The following is a 22,562-nucleotide window of genomic DNA, read 5'->3' as shown; positions in this document are numbered from 1 at the left end:
ATGTTTAATATTGCAGCCGACAACAGTTACAGAAAACCCAAAGTAATAGAATATATTTAAGGTGAATCTGGCACAACCCATTTGCCATTTTTCAGCATAATACTTTGTTGTAACTAAAAATTCAGAGGGGTCAAAGCTTATGAAGATGGATGATATCCCTTGTGTTATCTGTCTTCTTTTGGGTAGGATTAAGAGTACAGGATATAGGTTCTTTTCAGAAAAGTGCATGCTCCTTTTCTGTGAAGACATGTGAGAATTTACCCAACTTTATTTTGGATTAATCAAGTTCTGAATCCCCAGATCTACCCAGGAGGATCATTATAATAATCTCTAATTGGCAAATATATTAACAGATAAAATTAACTTCTTTCACCATGAGCTTCTTGAAACACCAAGAGATTGCCTTGTTTTTTTCTCCTTACCTATACCTTCTCCTCCCCCTTTTTTCCTATGAGAAGTAATATACTCCATTTATTGTCGTTTATCCTTCGATATGTTAATATATTTTATCTCAGCCACATAAGATCCCATGATTAGGCTGGAAACAGATCCATCGTTGTGTCTTTCATGAGCTTTGTTTTTGTTGTTGCTGTTTTTATTTTTAGGTTTTTTTTTTTTTTTTATTCCTTCAGAATAAGAATGAGTCAGATTCTTAAAATCATTTGTTCATAGCAGAAATGAATGGGGAATCTTGGAAACATCTCCCAGCATGGCCACCCGTTTCCCATGTTGCACCTCATGGAAAGCAGGTACCAGTTTAGCCACATGTGGAATCTTCTTTGTCAAGAATAACTCCTGTAGGAAGGTGGCCCTAAGATGGAAATGTCATGGTCACCTTTGACTCATGTGGCTCTTCACATTCTTTCTGGCTTTAAGACTTCTTTGTAAATGATTTCCAAGATACCTGTTTTGAGATTTTAGTTTCTTTTTTTTTTAAATTTTATTGTTTATTATATCTTTTCAGCATAACAGTATTCATTGTTTTTGCACCACACCCAGTGCTCCATGCAATCCGTGCCCTCCTTAATACCCACCACCTGGCTCCTTCAACCTCCCACCCCCGGCCCCTTCAAAACCCTCAGGTTGTTTTTCAGAGTCCATAGTCTCTCATGGTTCACCTCCCCTTCCAATTTCCCCCAACTCCCTTCTCCTCTCCATCTCCCCATGTCCTCCATGTTATTTCTTATGCTCCACAAATGAGGATTACGCCTCCATCAGAAAGGATGAATACCCAACTTTTGTAGCAACATGGTTTCATTTTTAATGTTGGCAATTTGAAATGGGATTCCCTAAGTTCCAATATATGGCTATGAGTGAAAAGTCATGAATTAGAATTTGCTAGTTTTTGCTTGATTGCTGTGAGGTTGGTTGATGAGAGAGAACAGTTCCCAAAGCATAGCTTCATTATTTTGTGATTTGAAGCATATTCATTAGGGGTATATCTCCACAATAACACCTCCAAATCTATCCTAATTAGACAAACCATCCAGGGGTGGTAACAACAGTTACAAAAGGAATAAGGGGGCATAGTAGCAGTTAAAAGCATTATGTTTGAGGCTTGAAACTAATTAGGTATTTCATGCTTGGAGGATGTTATCCCAAACAGGCTTTATGAATAGATACTTGTTCAGAAAGGACTTCTCATAAAAAGGTAAGAGAGAGAGACTAGATAAACATATAAAGCTTGCATCTATTAGTAGTAATAAAAAGTAGGGGCTTAAAAGTTTTCTACTATTCTATCTCTATATTTATAGCCGCTTTGATTTACAAATATTTACTTTGGGTTTTCTTTTTTTTTTAAGTGTAGAAGAAGTCTGGGCAGAGGAATAGAAATGTAAAGAACCATCCAAAAAACCCCATCTATTTAACATAGCTGGTAGGATGCCAGAGTCTCCTTTATGGAGTAAGAAGTCTCCCTTGGCCATTCAAAGCTTAAATTGTCTTTTTCCCTCCACCAGAAGGTAGAGCAGTTGAAAACACTTGAGAGAAGAATAATGAAGTAGATAACCCCATGCTTCTGATATGGTACATCACCATGAAAGAAGATCATGTGGGACTAAGACCACCCCCGGGAGCCCCTATCATAGATGAAGCTGGTCTGGCAGGTAAATGACTCGCAGACCAAGAAAATCCTTGTGCCTCCATTGACCCAGTGAAGGTGTGGTTGGAGTCAGACGTGGTGGGAGAAGAGTGAAGGTAAACCCGTTTTTATAAATGGCCAAAAAGCTCTTACTGTTTCCCATCCCATGCCACATTTCCAAAACGTGGTGGAACACAGCATAGCTAGGACTCACCTGACCTCAAGCCTGTCAACCAAGGGCAGAGTGACTTCAACTCCATCTCTACTAAAGATAAATTGACATCTATCTCTAAAAACTTCATAAACCAAAAACCTAGGATGTTTTTTAATGACATATTGACTTTTCAGATTGTTTTTTAAGCTGTTTTTTAAACTTTAAAGGCAACACTGATAATGAACGCTTCCAAATGGTAAAACAGAAAATCCCCTTCAAATATAACCGGCCCGTAGAGGAGTGGCTGCAGGAAAAAGGTAACCGTCGTTAAAACTTTCATTTTAAAATCATTTGATTCTAAACCCTCATTTTTAAAGCCTGCAAATAAATGTTCCTTAAATGATAATCGCCTGCTGCATAAATGACTGTTTTAATTTTCATTATAATTTGTGTCAGCTTCCACCTGCCATATGTTGATAAATCATGCTATAATACATTGCCATTAAAATACAGTTAAAGGGACTAACATCTAGCTTGCTATCAGCATGACAACCACAAACAAGAAATTCTAGGAACCTCTAAAAAAGAAATGTATTATGGCAATTTAACCACTGCATGACATTATTTGTTAATTTGTTTTAAATTACCTCTTATACCAAAGCTTTCTAAAGAAATTTCAAAAGGACTCTTTAAACTTCCATCTTGAGGCTGTTTTGGCTTTACCTCTCTAGCGTGGATAACAAAAAGAATCATCAGATCAACTCTTGTAACTTAAACTGCTTAAGACAAATGTTATAAGGGGAGCAGTGTTTTCCAACATTTGCTTTAAAATGAAGAAAGAATGAGAAAGATGAATTTTGCCTTTAGATTCAAACTTCAGAGGCAAAAGTGTTTCATAAGAGGTTAATTGTGTCCTAGTTGCTGGCTGAAACTAAAAAAAAAAAAAAAGCAAAGCTATTTTACATTTGGTTGTGTAATACCCTTATGTGTTTGATATTTATGCAACAAAAGTGCAAGTGGCTAAGACAATGAGTTGGAAAAGAAAGGCTCATGAAAGGCAAAACAGCAGTTCTGATTTGCTGAAGAAAACAACCACTTTGTTAATAAAAGAGGGCAGCGGTTATACCCGATGTTAGAATTTTCTGTGTGGCTTCAGTTCGCTAGGGTCTTTCAATGGAGAAAATTCTCTGTTTCTGGAAGCTCTTTATTCCCTTCTTTCCTGAGCCAGTACAAGCTACTCTTGTCTCAAGACATTCAGCGAGTTCCTAAAATTCGTAGAGATTTGACTGAGTTATACATAAAAACTAATTGAATATATTAATATGCAACTTAAGCAAACTTAATTACAGTTTTAAGTTGGGTAACAACATTTAGACCCTTAAACACGGAAAATCCTCACTGAGTCTTAACTGTTTGCCCTGTTTTTAACGTATGTGGTCTAATTAAAAATAAATTAAGAATAACTCTAAAAAGCAAATAATTTTGTTCAGTAATCACCAGCTCATAAAGTCCCTTTAACACTAAAGACTATGATTGCCTCACTTTTTAAAAAGGAGAAGAAAACTAGATGCATGTCTGACTCTCATGTGTCTGAGAGAATTTTTTTTCTTTCAATTTTATGTTAATAATATTTTCTTTTACTCCATCGCCTTTTTGAAGTCTAAGTTTAAGAGCATGCCAGGCGTTTTCATTTGTATCAACCATTATAAAGTTATGAGTAGGCTTTTAGTTTTCCTTCTGATAGCACTGTTATCAATTGGCTTCCATATAGAAGGACGCTTTCAAGTAGACAACAAATCGAGGGGGAGGGGTGGGTCGGGGGGTATGGAGGGTGGCTTGCTAGTTTCTTAACAAGATATGTATGTATTTATGTATGCGTATAATATTGAAAATTGTTATTTCCAAACTTGGAGGTTCTCTCTTCTGCATTACTGTAACTTAAGTTACTTAAAAAAAGAAATACTTTGGTGAGTAACATCTATTCATTCTATTGCTTTACCCCTTCCTCTGTCTAGCAAACCTTCCCCTCAAAAGGAGTAGAAAATAGATACCAAAAGACCTTGTAAAGACAAGTTAAAAAAGGGTAAAGATGGAAGGATGAATAGGCAGACATATCAGGAAGCACTTGGAATGCCTCCTTGGAGTTATTTTTGTCGTTGGAGAAGAGATCTGGGTCACAGCATTCTGAGTCTGTTTTCTGGCTCTGTCTACTATTGACTGATGCTTTCTGACCTTAGACAATCCACTTAACCTCTTTATATCTCAGATTTCCCATCGGAGGAGAGGAGAAATAATACTGCCTATTCCCCAAGGGTGTTCTGAGGTTTAATTAATTAGTCTTTGTGCAACACTGACTGGAGACGTGCAAAGATTTAATTTAAGCAGTGTCTGAACCTGATATCCAAATGAAGTAAAAGTAATGACTTCCAAGAAGGTGGGCACCCAAAACGAAACAGAAAGTAGCCTGCTACAGACCCTCTCCTAGTATAACCAAATCAAGCATTATGGATGATAGAACGATTCTTAGATTGGGATATTGATATAGATATCATAGTTGCTTATTATAAAAAAAGATTGATCATAATGCATGACAATAATGAGGTCTGACATTGATTTTGAGAAATCTTGGGCAAATGATAAAACTTACTCCAGTCTGTCCCTTATTATAACCCTTCAGAGGGAAAGGGTAGTGATGACCAGTTCTCAGTTATTCATTTACTCCTGCTTCTCTGATAGAGCTAAATTGATCAGAGGAAGAGCTGGCAGAGACTGAGAAAGTTTCTCAGTTTCCCACTAGAAACAGAAAAAAAAAAAATAGAAATAGAGTTTCCCACTATTACTTTAGTGGCTGCCAGCTTTACTCTTAAGCTACCTAATCCAAGGTACAGAGGGCTAGGAAAGATTCCTGAAATAGAAGAAAAATAGATCTAGCCACAAATAGACCTTGAAACAGAGAAGCAAACAAATCGCCATACACTTCCTATAGCATCATGGAAAATTGAAGCATAGACAACTTCCTTCCCTGTTTCACCCCACCAGTTTCTTGTTCTCAAGAAATCATTAGATCTCTCTTGGAATGCAGCAATAATCAGGCGTGGAGCAGTGGCTTTGTCCTGCAGCCCAGGAAACATGTCTTGCCCTTCTCCATGCTTGGGGTAGTCTTGAACAAGCAAAGACCATTTTATGCAGTGCACTGTGGCACCTGGAATGAAGGAGATCCATCATTTCTAGCCAGTGTAATTCAAACTTAGCATTTCAATTCTCCCTGATCCACTTTTTTATTTGTAATAACTGGCAGAATAATATCACTAGGAAAATAAGATGAAGACCATTACAGATGTGAAGTACTTTCAGAAATATGAGAAATATAAAATATCTTACCTACAACTAGCTATCCCCATTCACTGATCATCAGTGCTAGAGCATATACCATAAAGGAGATGAATAAATATTATGGTTGGCCAACAGTTATGTGAACAGAAGGGATAGCTTGACATTGGGGCTATTAGGTATAAGCTGCTGGACTGAGTCCTAGAGATACCCTTCTAGGAAGCTCCTTCTTTATTTAAGTGGCCTGCAGAAGTCTGTGCAAGGTTGAGGGTGTATTATTCTCTCCTTCTATCATGACATTTCTTTTGCAGTAAACTTAGTCCCCCTAGGAAAAAAAAAAAAATGGTTGTCAAAGAAATAGAAGTAAAGAGTGTTGAGCTCCAGGCCATTATCCAGTGTTATTGTGCATTGAACATTTTGCTGCATCTTATGTGAGAAATGAGAGGCCAACGGACTGGCGATGATGCATATGTTCAGGGCAGTGAAGGAATTGTTGAGAAAATAATGGAAATCTATTAGATCTATTTTGATTGTTCCCTTAGGAGCTGGACAATTCTGTTATCAAATCCAACAGATTCCATTTCCATGCTCCAAATATTTTTATAGAGTGCAGATCATTTTCATTATAACAAAACTCTCTTTGGCCGGTTCTCCATACTACAGTGTTTGAAGCTTCCAAAAACGTATTATTCATACATCATTCTTGACTAATATGCCCTTAAGACTTACCCCATAAGCAGAACTGACTCTTGTATAAAGAATTCTTTCTGAGCAGATACATTTCCCTTCTCTGATTCTTCCATTTCACCTATTAATGTACATTCAGAAGGCATTCCACATTATACACTGGAAACTCAAGGATAGCTAATCATTGTAGAGATTTAAAGACCTGTAATGGTGGTAGAGGTTAAGAGCCCAAACATCACTGTATGCCTCTATTCATATTGGAGATTGTGGGGGCAAAAAACCTTAACCTTTTAAAAATAGACTACCTTTTAATAAGCAGGCTGGAGTAACAAAACATGGCAGCCATTTATTGCTAAAATAATTCAAGTGATTAAATTAAAAATGTGTGGCATATTGTTTGATTACTGACTTAAGTGAAGAAAAATTCAAAAAGGATATATTTAATTCCATTAATAAGTTTCTCCCCCATCTCCATATGGAAAACCAGAAGGAAATAATCTGAAGAAATAATAGCATAGAATGTCTTAGCCTTAGAAAGCTGTTCGGGTTTTTCTGGGAAAGATCTAGCACTTAAGAGAAGCTTTTTTAAGTAGGGGTAGTTGGGAGGAAGATAAATTGAGTTGCACTATTCTAAACTCTGTTCTGTCATGATTTCATTCTGATAGTTTTCTATTCACAGACACACAAATGGTTCCCCAAATGGGGACTCCAAATAAGTTAACTACTGATAGTTTTCAACACATTAACATGCCTATTGTTTTAAGGAATTTTATGTGTTGCTTTTTCATGAAAACCCATCTCCTTTTTTTAAATTCCCTGATTTGGAATGACATTGTTTTTTTCTTTCCGCCACCCCAGAAAGATTACTAGTGCTTGTTTATTTCCCATGTTTTAGGGAGAGATATAGTTGTATGGCCATCATCTCATCCCTCCCCCACACTAAAAGAGGTAGGAAATTATCTGTCACGATGTTTATTAAACAAGTATAGATAGAATTTATGCATTACAAAGATTTCTAGGAAAGGAGGTATTTGGTGGGTAAACTTCATTTCTACACAGATGTGATGAATCCAGGTCTTTTAATTGGAATTTCATTTAATTTAAGTTAATTATCAGACCTATTTTTAAAGTTTAATACTCTGAGTTACCTTACCAAGTATTTGTTTGCCATATAAAATTCTATTTAATGGCCATTATGTGCCTTTGTAGGCTGAAAATTAGTACAGTAGGTATTTAGGCTTTATTGCGGTCATTACCTGATTTAGGGGTTCCTTCTGTCATCCACAACTGCATATCCAAGAAGACTGAAGTACCTGCAGATCATTGGACCAAGATTTCTCTTTCCTCAAAATAATGAAATAGAGACTCAATTATTCAGCTTATCTAGGATATTAAGCTAGACAGTGGAAGAGATAAAACATAGTGGAATGTTACTTGCTAATGTCTATTGAATTTTTGTTATCCAGTTTTCTCCCCTTCATTTGCTCAAGGAAGCCTGTTTTGATGCCTGGTCCATTCAGACCAGGTAAGGCAAAGAAAGATAACATATGGGAATAATAATGTTTCCTCCACCCAACCCACTAGGCCGGCAGTTAACCATCTTCAACACCCAGGCGCAAATAGCCATCGGTGGAAAAGACAAAGGACGTCTCTTCCAAGGCCAGCTCTCTGGGCTCTATTATGATGGTTTGAAAGTACTGAACATGGCAGCTGAGAACAACCCCAATATTAAAATCAATGGAAGTGTCCGGCTGGTGGGAGAAGTCCCGTCAATCTTGGGAACAACACAGACAACCTCCATGCCACCAGAAATGTCTACCACTGTCATGGAAACCACCACTACAATGGCTACTACCACAACCCGCAAAAATCGCTCTACAGCAAGCATTCAGGTAAGCCTTTCGCCAATTCCTAATTGATTCTGCTTTTTTGTCTTTGAGACATTACTATAAGGTCAGTGTTGCTATGTTGCTCAAGAGTCTGAATTACTATGTTTGTAGGAAGGATGCCTACTGATGCTCATAGCAATAAGATCTTAGAGTAGAGAAAGACAAATTCACCACTCAAGAAGTTATAAAAGTTTTGCGTGCACTCATGGGTTATTATTCCTATCATATTTATGGCTGAAACAGTAAAGCTGTTATTCAAAATGAGCAATGGCTAACACTTTCAGTATGAAATACTCCTCCTTTTCATTTCATTACTTTTTTTTTTTTTTCAATAGTAAAAAGGGAAAGGGGGCAAAGGAAAATTTGTTATCATAGGAGAGACTATATTGTAGTTCAGCTCTATTCACAACCTCGCAGTGACTTTGCTGAAATGTGAATTGTTCCGTTTTGAGGCCAATGGGCAGCATTAAAAAAGGCGCAATTGAATCTAGAGGTTCAACTAATGCTTATAAAATGCAGTCTTGTTTTATTATTGTTGATCAATCACTTGTTATTTTTGTCTATTTCATTTCTTTTATATTTGACTGAGGTCCTATATTGCATTAGAAATTATGAAGGTCTGAGTTTAGCTATGTAGCAAGTCCTTAGTTTTGTGGTAATGGTTTGGTTTTTTCACTTAAAAGTAATTATACCCAAGCTAAGACTTAATGCTTTGCTGACTCCCTTGGCATTTCATAAATCTGGTTAGTAGGGGATGGGAGGTTAATCGAGTTATTAGCCTTAAATGCTGTGGCATAAAATAAGGCATTCCAATTGCTTGTGGGGAAATTACCCCGAGCCTAGTTAGTGTTTATAGAAGATTCTGTAGATCAGTACTTGTCCCTTCTGTTTCTTAGTTTTAAGAAAACTAAGTCCCTATCCAGGGACTCAGTTGAGTCTTTGACATCACCCTCCCATTGATTTCAGTGGGCATTGTAAACGTAAAGTCAATAATCAATTAAGACCCCTATGTGTTCTCATTCTTCTGCATTAAGTTTATGGGAGCTAAGTAGAGGCAAAAATGTTGTCTTCCTTTTCCCTTTACTTTGAGCAGAAGTTGCCCTGACCGCTCCTTACGTGATTCCACGGGAACAATTTGAGGCTGTATGCACTGATGATGTTATCAGGCCAATTTTGTGTGTTTTAGAAAGGCTACTAAGAACCGGGTTAGCATAACAGTCATATAGTTGTATGCGCTGTTACGTGTATACCTACGTACATGCTCAAAAAAGAAATAGCCTCTTCTCTACTGATATTAAAGCAATAACTCCTGACACTTCACTCTACTCACTGAAAAGAAGATAAAAGGCAATATATATTTCTATTATGACTCTCTATCGCTCAAGAGCGGATCTGTTTATGGTCGGTGAAAGGATGGTTCTGTCTGCCCAGGTCCTGGCAGACGTGTTCTGTTTCTGTCGCAATATGTTCTGCTAACTCTATGGGAAGCAGAGGAACAAATGGCTTTTTCTTCATAGGAGTGGCTGGTCCTGTAGTCTTTTTCGAGGCCAAATTTCTACTGACCTCAGGAGGATTTAATGTTACATAGGGATTCAGGGACTAAGCCATGACAATCACCGGTTTTTGGCTTTTCCTCCTGTAGCAAATATGCAAATAGGCTTACCCAACCCTGGATGAGTCTTTCTAAGAACTAAGAAAGCCAGAACTTCCACAGGAGAGCAAGGTACAAGGCACAAAAGTCTTGCAAGGGATTATGACTCCAGACATCGTAGAATCTGTTGTCATTTTGGAAGATGTGGACAGCTGGAGCATGCCCTCTCTAACAGCCTCCTGTTAGAGTTTCTTTCCCTGAGTCCAGTGATAACTGGATTTCATCTACATATCTTTCGTGTTGCTTCTACCATGGCTATAAAGAGAAGTTATAAATCTGTGCCATACTTGTTCTTAAGGATGTGTAAATGCAAACTCTTAGAGAAAAGACAACAGTCTAGCAAAATTGGGATGAGGGGTCAAAAAGATCCATATTCTTTGTAAAGATTAGCTAGAGGAAATTACTTTATGCCAAGGATTTTGGACTTTTTTGTCCTTGCCAACTAGCCATAAGAACTTTGCCCTGGCACATATTCTGATGAGCACTGGTATTATATAGAAGTGAAGAATCACTAAATTCTACTCCTGAAACTAATATTACACTGCATGTTAACTAACTAGGGCCTAAATAAAAACTTAAAAGTATAAATCAATCAATGAATCAATCAATCAATCTTTGCCCTGGGCTCCACAAAATCAAAAACTTGAAAGTATGTATAGATAGATAGATAGATAGATAGATAGAACTTTGCCCTGAGCTCCATAAAATCTCAGCAGCCTGCCTTGTCTCCATCCCTTTTCTGATCTCAAGTACAGATTGTATCAAGCCTATATTAGGACTGGGGACCCAAGATTTAGGAAAATTCTCAGGCTCTGATGACTGGGTGAGGAAGTCAGTCTCAGAAGTTCTCATTTGTCCTCTGTAATCCAGCTACCATTCTCAGGTGAAGTGGACTCATAAAAAATTGTAAAAAAGAAGTGGGAAAGGCTGGATTTCACATTTACCCAGCCAATCATGTGTGAAATCTGACAGCATTTTCCAAGTGACACTCTTTGCTTTGAAAGGTGATTCCTTTGCTTTGATAGGCTTGATAGACCAGGTTGTCCTAGTAGACTCTTCCAGGAGAAATAAAATAGGCATAAAAACCTTGGTGTAAAACCATCTGGTTATACAACAATCCACTGGTTTCTTCTTGAAGCACAAAAGGAAACATCTGGTAGTTCGTTTCTGATTGACTTTGGTTTGTGTTGATTTCGGATCAAAGGAAAACTGCAAAGTGTTTTCAGTTCTCCTCTGACCTGTGTGTGAACATAAACTAATAGTTTTTGAGTTGACATGGCTCTCCAATGCTCCAGCCTCCTGTAAGTAATCACTACTTTGATCTTTCTGAGACTCCAGTTTGTTACAGTACTTCTTGTGGATCACATGGACTGTGTTAAATTACTCACAGCCATGGTACCCAAGCATCAGGTGTTTACCCTATATTAAGAAGTGTGTGTCCAAGGGCACCTGGGTGGCTCAGTCATTTAAGCATCTGACTCTTGGGTTTAGCTCATGTCATAATCTCAGGGTCCTGCAATGGAGCCCTGTGTCTTGCTCCCCTCTTAGTGGGGAGTCTGCTTCCCCTTTCTCCTTTCCCTATGCCCCTCCCCCTCCCTGCTTATGCACACTCTCCCTCTAAAATAAATAATTCTTAAAAAAAAGAAGAAGAGTGTGTCTAGGTCCTCCCCTGAATATTAAAAAAAAAAAAAATTGAGAAAACAGGTGAGTACATTGAGAAAGCAGGTGGGTGAGTGGTAGTATTCAAGTAAAGGTAGGTACTCAATAAATATTTATTGAATAGATTTGAAAACAAAATAAGCTTTATAGCATACCTTATCATCATCTAACAACCAGAAGTGGCATGGCGTACAGATGGTTTTCCCTCCAGAATGAGGGACACTTTGGACAATTTTAATTTTTCTTCAGTGGTAAGACTAGAGCAGTGATTGAATGCATATACTTGGAGTTGGGCTGCTTGGCGTTAAAACCTAGATCTTCTTCATGCTAGCTGAGAGACTCTGAGGAAGTCATATATGTTCCAGCTAACAATTGTTATGAAAAAAAAATTCCCCATTACTTAGTGGCTTAAAATTACAACTGTGTCATTGGATCTCACAATTCTGTGGCTCAGAAATTTGGGCAGGGCTCAGCAAGGCAATTCTTCTGCCCCACAGGGATTTGACTGAGGTCACTCAGTGGCTGCTGTGGTCCAGAAAGTCTGGATTATTCACACACCTTGTGTCTTGGTGAGTTAACTAGAAACACTGGATTCAGCTGGATCCATGTACCTATCTCTGTAGCTCCTAGTTCATGGAGGTTCAGAACTCCTAGAGAAAGTTTTTCCAGGTTTTGAAGTTTTAGAGAAAGGAAACACAAACCTCACTTCTTCATGGGAGGATAGCAAGAATTTGTAACTAACCTAAGTCTACCAATTTGTAAAATTGGAGGGAAGGGTACTACTAGGGTACTGCTTATATCATGGGATTGCTATAAGGTTAACTGAGTTAATACATGTAAAATGCTTAAAACAGGTGCATCTTGAGGAGTAGGATTAAATATGTTTTAATCTTATTATTTTATTTTATCCCCAACATTTGGTATGTGAGTCAGTATCCTCTCAAGCAAGGATTTACCCGAGAAAATGGGGTGCTTCTACTGACAGTAGTATCTGTAGTACAGAGCAGGGGCTGGGAGGTTTTGGGGGGATAGAAATTTGAAGGAGGGTCAGGATTGAATTTGGAAGCTGGAATCAGTTATGGCAAATGAAAAGTTTCTAAGTTCTCAGGAATGGATTTCTCTGATAGCTCACTTCCCATCTTTAATTTTTTCTTCCATTTTTAAACCAATATGGAGTTCTGTGGGCCTCAGAGAATATGTCCTGTTATGAAATTTATCTATCCACATGCTTTTAAGTTTGGAAAGAAAAAGAATTCAGGATCCTTGCATCATGGAGCTTGACATGAGCAATCAATAAGAGGTAGTGACCTACAAATGGTGTTGGGGGGGCGGCGAATGAGGGAGTTGTATGGGATGGTTTTGGATGGATCTCATGAATGAGATGGGAATGGATCTGGGCCTTATAAACTGAGTATAATTGGATACATGGGGAAGAGAAATAAATCTCAGGTTGGCTAAATGTCAGAAGTGATACTGTCAAAGTCAGGGACGGTAATTTCCTAGAGAGATGGCCAAGTCCAACTAGAACAAAGAATACATAGGGGAGATCTGTGAGAAGCAAGAGAGCCAGATTCTGAAAGGCTTGGCCCCAGACTCTCCCAGTTGGGAGAAGACTCAGAGAGGAGAACTGCATTGGATCCCCTGTTCATCTTACTCCCAGGGATTGCCCAGCAATTAAGCAGGCACTTCTATTACAACTGACCTCAGTATCGGGATTACTATCGTGATGGAAAAGCTCAATTCAGTCGATGTTCAAATTCCTTGATCCCCATTCAGGAGAGAAAGCAAAAGTGGGAAGTAAATGTCTTTGGTGATTTGCAGTCACCAAGACCAAAATGTTCCTGTGAGGTAGGAAAAGGCCAAGAGGAAAAGAGTTCCTAAAATAATGTGTACTCTCTTACCTTAAGCCTCCAGACTGAGTGATTATCAGTAAAGAAAGAACTCAGTGTGTTCTGAGCAAATCGCCATTTGAAATCCTTTATATGCTATTAGCAGGATACTGATCGTGACCCACTTTCTGTGCTGGGCATTGGTGAAGTCACCTTGACATTGGCTAGAGCTGCTGTTACCAGAAAATCATAATGCTCGGCTAGATTGGAATTATCCTGATAAACAGTAGAAATGAAAGATTGAGAGTTTCGTGAGAGTTCAGTCTTACCTCAGATTCATAAATTTGGCAGTTGAAGGTGAATGACTTCCAAAAATTCCAGAAGCAAGCCACTTTTCCAGGCTTTGTAACTATACCTATCTGGAAATTCCTCCTTCTGGTCTGCTTTCAGTTTTAGACTGGGCTAGTGAAAAACACTTCAGACTTGAGATTGATTATTGCAAAACAAAGAAAAACACTTGTGATTAAAAAGTGATCCATCGTACAGCATAATCCACGTAGAGTTCTGGTGTGTGGGAGGGAAGAGGGTACCCTCTCAACTTAGAATTCCTAGGCTGGACTCTGGGTTTTTCCAGTTACTTAGCTGTGTATCTCTGGGGAGGTCAATTAGCTTCTCTAAGCCTTGGTTTCTTTCTTTGCAAAATGAATTACTTTTCCATGATTGTGAGTAATAAATACAACTGTGCATAAAAAGAACCTGGGTCATGACCTACCCTTAAGTTTTCACTGAATCCCAGCCACTAGGAAACCATTTCAAACCAAGAGGCTGTCCTAGAATTCACAGATCCTCAAAAAGCTTTGACTTCCTGTGTGACTGGATAAATACGAACCTTAAAAATAAAACTAGCCATTATTTTACGAGCAAACAAGGGTTAATTTGGAGGTAACAGAATTCTAGTTTGGGAGTGAGCTACAGCAAAACCAGAGGCAAGTCTAGAGAACAAAGGAGAGGACATCTCTTTTATAGAGGAAAGGATGGAGTTAGGAAGGGTGTTCTTAACAGTAGGTGTGTTGAAGTAAACTGGGAGTTCAAAGTGTGGTGGCTTTTCATTGGCTAAGTTGTGGCAGTCTCTCCTTGACTGGGCTGTTTGTTACCAGGGGGAGGAGAAAGCCTTTCTTCCTCCTGCTGGAAAAGTAAAGTAGTAGTTATTGTCGTAGAGACTGACAAGGTCCCTTTCTTCCTCTTGGCTCTGCAGTTGACAAAGAGTAACAGGGCATTGCTTCCTTTTTCCATTTTAAACAAAGTCTCCCTCTTTAATTTTCCCAAATACACGAAGAACCATTTTATCTACACCCGCACAACCCTGTGATCACCCAGGATTTCCCCGTGAGGGTCCCAGACTGAACCAGAGGCCTGAACTCATCAATTAGAAGAGATTTCTGTGGGAAACTCTCTCATTTTCTGAAGTAGGATTTGGCTTTCCTGAATGGTTATTACATACAAAGCGTTCTATTAGGGTCAACTGTATGAAATTGCCATTTTTATAGATTGAAATGGTCAAATAGCAGGAATGTCATATTGTTTCAACGAAACTCATGACCCACACATTTACAGCACTTTGTTATCGGTGGCTTTGTGGGACTGGCTAGAGTACCACACTTTCTCAAGGTTCTTTGAATAATCAAACTGTCTTGGATTGGGATATAAGACAAATCTATCTACCTCATCCCCAAAACCATGCTTTAACAGGAGGTCGATCATGTTGTATCAAGAATGATTGTACTTAAGGAATGAACCCCTCTGGGCCCCCTCCACATTTTTCTTGCTGCCACCAGCTTGACAGAAGTGAGACAAGGAGTCCACACAGTTTCTAAGCCCTCACTTTTACCACTAGACAACAGAGCCTCTAGGGGAAGTTTATTTTTAGGATCAGGGCTCAACTAATATTGATTAACAGCCTTACATAATGTGCGGCTCCAGGGCTGGCTCCTTTCCTGCCAAGCCTCGTAACTGGGGAAGGCACTGAAGATTTGTCAGTCTAATTAGACTTTAGCTGCCAGCCAAGAAATATCTTCTGTCTCCTCCTTACTCTCATACAGGTACTTTTTCTTTCCCCCTCTCAGAGAATAATTTGGCAGGGGGGGGGGCTAATTTTTTCATTAACTAGTAAAACTCCAGTGACATTTTCTCTCAGGAATTACATTATTTTCATGGGAATAAAAAAGAGAGAGAGGGAGAGCTTGGTGAGTTTACCTACCTCCTAAAGAGCTCTATGTTGGTAGTACAAATAGGCCAGGGAAGAGAATATAGTGTCATTTGTTTTGGTCACCTCTTTAATACTTTTAGTGGATGGAATCAGAACTTCCCAAAGCTGAGATTAGTCCTTTAAAGGTTTCTGAGAAGGTCCTCATCTGCAAATGAAGATTAAGTCTGCAACTTGCTACAAGTTGTAAGGATGACCCTCTAATTAGATTAGATTATAATATTTATAGGATAAGGGTCTACCAGAACTACAGATAAAGTGCTGGCACTTATTTTGAGCCACTGAACAGCTGGGGGAAAAGTAGGGTTCAGCTCTTGACTACTCACTGTGGAGGTCCCCAATGTTTCTAGTGCTCCAGGTGGTTTTACCAATCACCCGACCTACTACTTGGCCAAGTCTGAAGCCAAAATCCTTCCTCTGTGATGTGTGGATCTCCTCATTGATCTTCGAGGAAGATCTAGAAGAACTGTGTAGCTGGAGGCGTGTGACAGAAAATATGGTCTTCTCCCTGATAAAGGTCTTCTCCTAGATAAAGAAGAGGCGAGAAAGTGTTGTACAGTTGCAGAATTGGATCCTGTCTGTATTTAAAATGTTACTTTCCTCATCCTGGAAATTTTTTTGCATTGATATTGACTCTAAAATATTGCAATAAAATATTATGTATGTTGAATAAATGATTTAGGGGGGCACTCCCTTAAATGTTACACCTTAGATGAGTGCCTGATTAGTGCCAGCCCTGCTTCAGCATACCAAGCCTCTCTGTGTCTTTTCACCGGCCGTTTTCTCTGCCTAAAGCAGTTCTTCCCAGCCATTTGCAAGACTCACTCCCTTAAATTCTCTAAGTTTCCGCTCATGTGGCCCCTTATTGAGAAGCCCTCCTTGACCATCCTATAAAGTAACACTCTCTAGCACCTCCTACATTATTGTCTGCCTTGGCAGCTAGCTCTACCTTACATGGTATTACATATTTATCTGTTTATTGCCTCTCCTTAGTGGTATGTGAGTTCCTGGGTGGGGAGATCTTTGTCTCAGATAGTATCAGAGCTCCAAAGCACAGAGTAAACCCTCAGTTGGTAGTGGTCAAAACACACCCATCTACTGGCACCTTCTCTAGGAGTACACACACTTCTTAACACTTACAGGCTGGATCTTACTACCAAGCACGTTGTACCCCACAGACCAGGGATGAAGCTCACCAGTGGTGATGGTCATTAACAGGGGTTTAGCTTCTCTTTTTTGTCTGAAGAATAGAGTCCCAGGGACATCTGAGTGGCTCAGTCAGTTATGTGTCTGACACTTGTTTTCAGCTCAGGTCCTGATCTCAGGGTTCAAGACTGAACCCCTTGTCGAGCTCTATGCTGAGGGCAGAACCTACTTAAGATTCTCTCTCCCTCTCCTTCAGTCCCTCTTTACCAAAAAAAAAGAATAAAGAGTCCCAGAAACAACCCCTTGGGTCTGATGGGCAAGATTGTCCTGTTCACTTCTGGTCTTAAATTCTCTTTGTTTAGGGCTTATTTGAAAAGGGTTGCTTCTAGCATTTAGAGTTTCCAGGATACTTGTGGAAATGTAATATCACCCACTTTCCCTCTCCAATTTCTTCTCCTTATTCCTTTTCCAAATTACTTAATTCTTAATTCTCCTAAAACCCATCTTTAAATATTGACAAATAAAGATGATTTTTAATGACCCACTATTTCTATTCATTGGTATGGATAGAGAATTAACTTGAGGCTCATTTACCAGGCCGTATGTTTGAGGGTAGGTTGGTGGGAATCTTCTGTCTGCTTTGTTACCTCTTTGATTTTTTTCTCATGGCTGCGTATGTTAGACGAACCCATTTACTCCCGGTCATGACCCTATGCTTCAGCTGGCTCCATAGTTACCTGTCTTCATAATCTTTTGAGAGAACACTGATGGAAGATACTATGAGAGACCACAACTGTGAAAGCAAGAACAATCTCTGTGTAGTTCATCACTCAACAGTGAGGGCCTGGACCGGCGCCTGCCTCAAAGAGGGGCTTAGTAATGTTTGTTGAAGAAAAGAAAAATGTGTAAAATGAATGAATGCTTACCTGTAGAGGAGGAGGTAGAGAAAGGGGCCAATATTATTCATGTTCAAGGTAGACAGAGACAGCTGTGAGGAGGTGAACTGGTAGGAAGGAAAGAGTGCATCGAAGCGGGCATTGGGAGACTTCAGTCACGGATAGAGAGTGATTAAGACCAAGACTCTAGGGGCGCCTGGGTGGCTCAGTGGGTTGAGCCGCTGCCTTCGGCTCAGGTCATGATCTCGGGATCCTGGGATTGAGTCCCGCGTCAGGCTCTCTGCTCAGCAGGGAGCCTGCTTCCCTTCCTCTGTCTCTCTGCCTGCCTCTCCATCTACTTGTGATTTCTCTCTGTCAAGTAAATAAATAAAATCTTTAAAAAAAAAAAAGACCAAGACTCTAGGCAGACCTTCATTTACCAGTTGTGGGATTTTGACTGTGTTGCTTCACAGAACTTAGTTTCATCATTTGAAATATGGAGATTATAACACCAACTTCATGGGTGGGGTAAGATAGTGAAGTCAAGGGCTTAAATTAGTGTCACTTAATAAAAGGCTGTTGATATTGTTTTAATGGAGATTCTAATCCGGGCCTCCTTAGCATCTACATTTTATTTTTTCTCCTGTTACTAATTAACCATTTGGGCTAGGACACGGCAATTAGCACCCTTAGGTCTCCACTCTTTCCGTGTCTAACAAGTGGAAGGGTAGATGCACGTCTTCTCAACAGTAGCTAGTAAAGTGCCTTGCACATAAAGTGACAGCTGATGGGTGAATAAATGAGCAGAAGGAAGGACAAGGAAAGTTGAGGAGAGAAGAAAAATAAGGAGAAATACTCTAATAAGATCACTGTAAGAACTCTCTACCCATTTCACTGATTGGATAGCTAAGGTTGAGAGAAAGTAATAGAATATTTTTGATAGAATGAAAACTACAAATAATGATGCTTTTCATATCCTCCCTCTTCACTGAAAGTTCAGAAGGGGTTCCGCAGTGACCACCCCTGTGTAGAAAATAAACTATTTAATGTCTCTTGAATTGTCTCAAAAAAAAAAAAAAAAAGATTCTAGTTTAAACTGAGATTCAAGAATTGGTTCTATTTTATTCTTTTTAAAATATATCCCTTTATTTCTATTTATATATGGCAAGGAAATGACTTCAAGTAGCAATCATTGCTAGCCAGGCTTCACGTTGGATATTTCCATTCCGTTTCTGACAAGGCGGCAGGAGGGGTGGAATGTGCTTTCATACCTTTCTGGTGCATGTTTGAATGATTGTAAAAATTAGAAACACACTGAAGCTGTTATGACAGCCCTGCCTTTTGAAGCCTTCTAATTAATGCCTTGGGTTGTCTAGAGAGCTAGTTCTGTTAGCTAAATGGAGACTGTAAGGTTCTCCTCGGTTCTCTCATCATACGGGGGGGGGAGAGAGGGCTGGGAAAGTCAATGCACACCATATCTGTAGAGGCTAGCAGTTACTGAGAGAATTGCTTGATAGAAATTTGACTGACTTGTGTACATAATGCAGCCTCTCCTATCTCTCCTTCCATCTGGGTTTGCGTGTGAGGGGGTGTAAGTGTGAAGCTAGAAAGGGAGGGAGGGAGAGGCTGCTCATGGGTTTGCATGTGCTAGCTAGAATAGTGCTTCCGAAACACCCAGATCACTAGGGTGACCTTCTTAAGTCACAGATGCTATTTCCATTTTGGAGTGGGACCTAAGATGACGCATTTCCAGCTAGCTCCCAGATGATGTCCTGTTGTAGTATGTGGACTCACTTTGTGGAGCAGGGATCTCGTAGGTGTTTCTAGTTCTAGTTTCTAGTTCCTTGTTGAGGAACAACATCTTTTTAGCTATCTCTCCCAAACAGTCTCCCCAAACTTCATTCAGGGATCTTCAAAAACAGGAACTGCTAACCCAAACCCCTGTGTAAGTGAGAAAATGGGTACCCAGTTGAGGAGTAACAAAGAAAACTGTCTCCCACCAGACAGACCTGATTCCACTATCCCCTCCTTCTGTCCCTTACTCTGCTACATGCCCCCAAAGGCAGATGGAAAAAAAAAAAAGTAAGTAGAATTTAACTTGTCAAAATATTTATCCCCCTTTCTGAGCAGTGACCTCTGATGAAAGCAGAAGGACATGAATGATTTTAATCCGCAGTAACAATGGGGAACCAGTCCTGACCATCTTGAGCAGTATAAATATATAAAATGACAGATTTTTTCTCCTCTGCCTCTCCACTTTCTCCTTCCAGATACTGAGAGAGACACGTATTCATGCATCCACGACTCACACTATAATGCACAATGAAATTTCATCCAGGCTTTATCTCGGAGCTGCTGTTCTGGTGATTAATGCCCCACTGGCTGGGAAGCTAGTCCTCTGAAGTAAGACAAGGAGAAAGAAAGAAATGTGAAATATATCTCTGAGGCCATTCCTCATTATTATTATTATCATTATTAGCTCCTTCCTGCCCTATCTATTCTGCTTGGCAAGAGGGAAGTGGTGACATTTGGAAGCAGATTTCATGGGGGAGAAGTGAGCAAGGGCAAGGTAGAACTACTCACCTTGTGCTAAAGAGAACTGACCTAGATGGGTTTTGTGGTTACCATTTATTTCTGATTTTGTTTGTTTGTTTGTTTTATGATTTTTTGTTGTTTTTATCTTAAAGCCAGCCATAACAGATGCCTCCATCTGTGTCTTCTCTATTTTTCCCTCTAGGCATGTATTTTCGCATGTGTTTTGTCTTTATTGAGTCTCTGTCTACAAGAATCAATAGGATATAACGTATGCAAATGCTATTCCTGACCACTTATGCAAAAGTCCGGACAGGATAATTTCATTGCTGTCTAACTCCCATAATATAATTGCCTCCATATCCTAGCTGATTTCAAGTTTTTGAAAGAATTACTTAAAAAAAAAAAAATAATGCTCTCCATGAAGGTATTGTGTGAGCTACAGTGTCTGATTCTCTTCTGTTTCTCGTTCAAAGAAAAGGTGATTGCTAAGTAATTTCTGGCTCTCTTATTTTGGAGGACTACACAACAGTGATCTTTGTTGGAAAAATGGGACCATAGTAAAAGCATTATCACAACACATGTGTCTACTGATAAAACAGCAAATTCATTAACCTAGACAAAAAGTACGATAATCTGATTCAGAAAATGCTATATTTCTGGAGTTGAGTTTATGAGGAAATGGAATTTATGGCTGCAGTGCCACATGTGACTTCAATGTAGTTGGATTTTGTATTCAGTTAACAAGTGTTTGAGTAAATTAAGTACCTACTATGGGCTGGGTACTATTCTAGGCACTCAGTCTGCAGAAACACAAAACAAAGACCCTCTTTCCTCATAGGGCGTATATTCTATTACACCAACATTGGGCACCTGAAGAGTCCAGGCCAGTCCAAAGAATGAATATATTTCTGCCTTAACAGTCTGGTAGGACTTTCAAGGTATTTCTGAATCTGAGCACATGTTTTAAGTTTCTCCAGAAACTTGAGCACGCTGATCTGTTATTAACAATTACAGAGGCAAGAAACAGCAGCCACCTCTGTTTCTACAGGTCAGCTCTCAGAATAAGGTTTTTAATTTCTACTCAGAAAAGACAAGTGTCGGGACGCCTGGGTGGCTCAGTTGGTTAAGCAGCTGCCTTCGGCTCAGGTCATGATCCCAGCGTCCTGGGATCGAGTCCCAGGCTCCTTGCACTGCAGGGAGCTCCTTGCACTGCAGGGAGCCTGCTTCTCCCTCTGACTCTGCCTTCCACTCTGTCTGCCTGTGCTTGCTCTCTCTCTCTCTCTCTCTTACAAATAAATAAATAAAATCTTAAAAAAAAAAAAAGAAAAGACAAGTGTCAAATTTAAGCAATGCCTCTATTTTTTGGCTAACAAGATGGCAATAGTAAAACCATATTACCATAAAATGACTGTGTTTGAAACCTATTTTCATCTCAAAGACTATGTGTGTGATGTTTATTGTAAATATTTTGTTTATTGGCTTGAGATTCTAGTTTTGTGGACTGTTAATATGGGAAGTGTCTCAGAGATTGTCCAATTATTCAACCCACATGACTGAATGAGCTTAAGGTGGGCCAATCTGGTTTCAAGTTCTGTCTTCATCATTACAAGTTGTATATCCAGGGGTAAATTACTTGCCCACCTTTTTAACTCTAAGCAATAAGCATGTATTATTTTGATGGCTTAATTTAATTTTTATCTAAATATTGCATCTAGATAGCTCAAAACCTGACATAGCACCCAGATTTCCATTACTTTAATGCAGAGGTACCATTACATTGGAATTTCATCTGCTAGAGGAATGTCAGCTAATGGTTATCTGCTGACTCCTTCCCTGGAGCTGCCCTTGGCTAAGGAAGCCACCTTGCCTGAAGTCCAGCCCCTTCCAGTGGATGTGCCCATATCCAGTGAGTGGTGCCCAGCTACTTGCCTCCAGTCTACACAGCTATAAAGGGCCTCCTAGCTAGAATGCACTATGTGAGTGTTAATATCAGCTGGAGTCTTTGATGCAAGTTCATTAAAGTTCATCTCCTCTCTCTTTCTAGAATCTGACAGCAGCCTTCCCCAAACTTCCCAAACACAAAACTGGCTCTTAGGGTCTGTTTCCTGAGGAACCCAAGTTAAGGCAGGATCTAGTCAGATGGTAGCTCGATTTATAAGGGTGATCGCTTTGTAAGGTATATAAATGTTGAAATGCTACGTTGTATACCTGAAACTAATATTGTGTGTCAACTATACTTCACCAGAGGGGGGTGGGGGGGTGGCGGCAAAGACAGTATCTAAAGACCTAGAAGAAAATAAGCACGATTCTCATGGATCTCAGTCTGGTTAAGTTCAAGCCCCACATTGGGCATGGAGTCTCCTTTAAAGACACATAAACAAGGGGCACCTGGGTGGCTCAGTGGGTTAAGCCTCTGCCTTCGGCTCAGGTCATGATCTCAGGGTCCTGGGATCGAGCCCCATGT

At 39.5% G+C, this 22,562-nt stretch overlaps 1 protein-coding gene across 29 annotated transcripts in view; it reads left to right on the top strand.

The window, feature by feature from the left end:
* Positions 1-22,562, top strand: part of NRXN3 (neurexin 3) — a 1,565,929-nt gene that overhangs the window by 1,406,581 nt on the left and 136,786 nt on the right. For 16 of the 29 annotated variants that reach the window (XM_045074602.1, XM_045074588.1, XM_004739150.3 and 13 more), the window contains 2 exons: positions 2,462-2,551; positions 7,836-8,143. In XM_045074602.1, the coding sequence (XP_044930537.1) occupies positions 2,462-2,551; positions 7,836-8,143 (398 nt within the window). The remainder of the gene's footprint in view (positions 1-2,461; positions 2,552-7,835; positions 8,144-22,562) is intronic. The other 13 variants (XM_045074603.1, XM_045074593.1, XM_045074604.1 and 10 more) reach the window with 1 other exon arrangement.

The sequence above is a fragment of the Mustela putorius genome, unplaced genomic scaffold (genome assembly GCF_011764305.1).
Source record: "Mustela putorius furo isolate JIRA1106 unplaced genomic scaffold, ASM1176430v1.1 tig00000129_pilon_pilon_pilon, whole genome shotgun sequence".
Lineage (NCBI taxonomy): Eukaryota > Metazoa > Chordata > Mammalia > Carnivora > Mustelidae > Mustela > Mustela putorius.
This window is presented reverse-complemented; position numbering and strand designations above follow the sequence as displayed.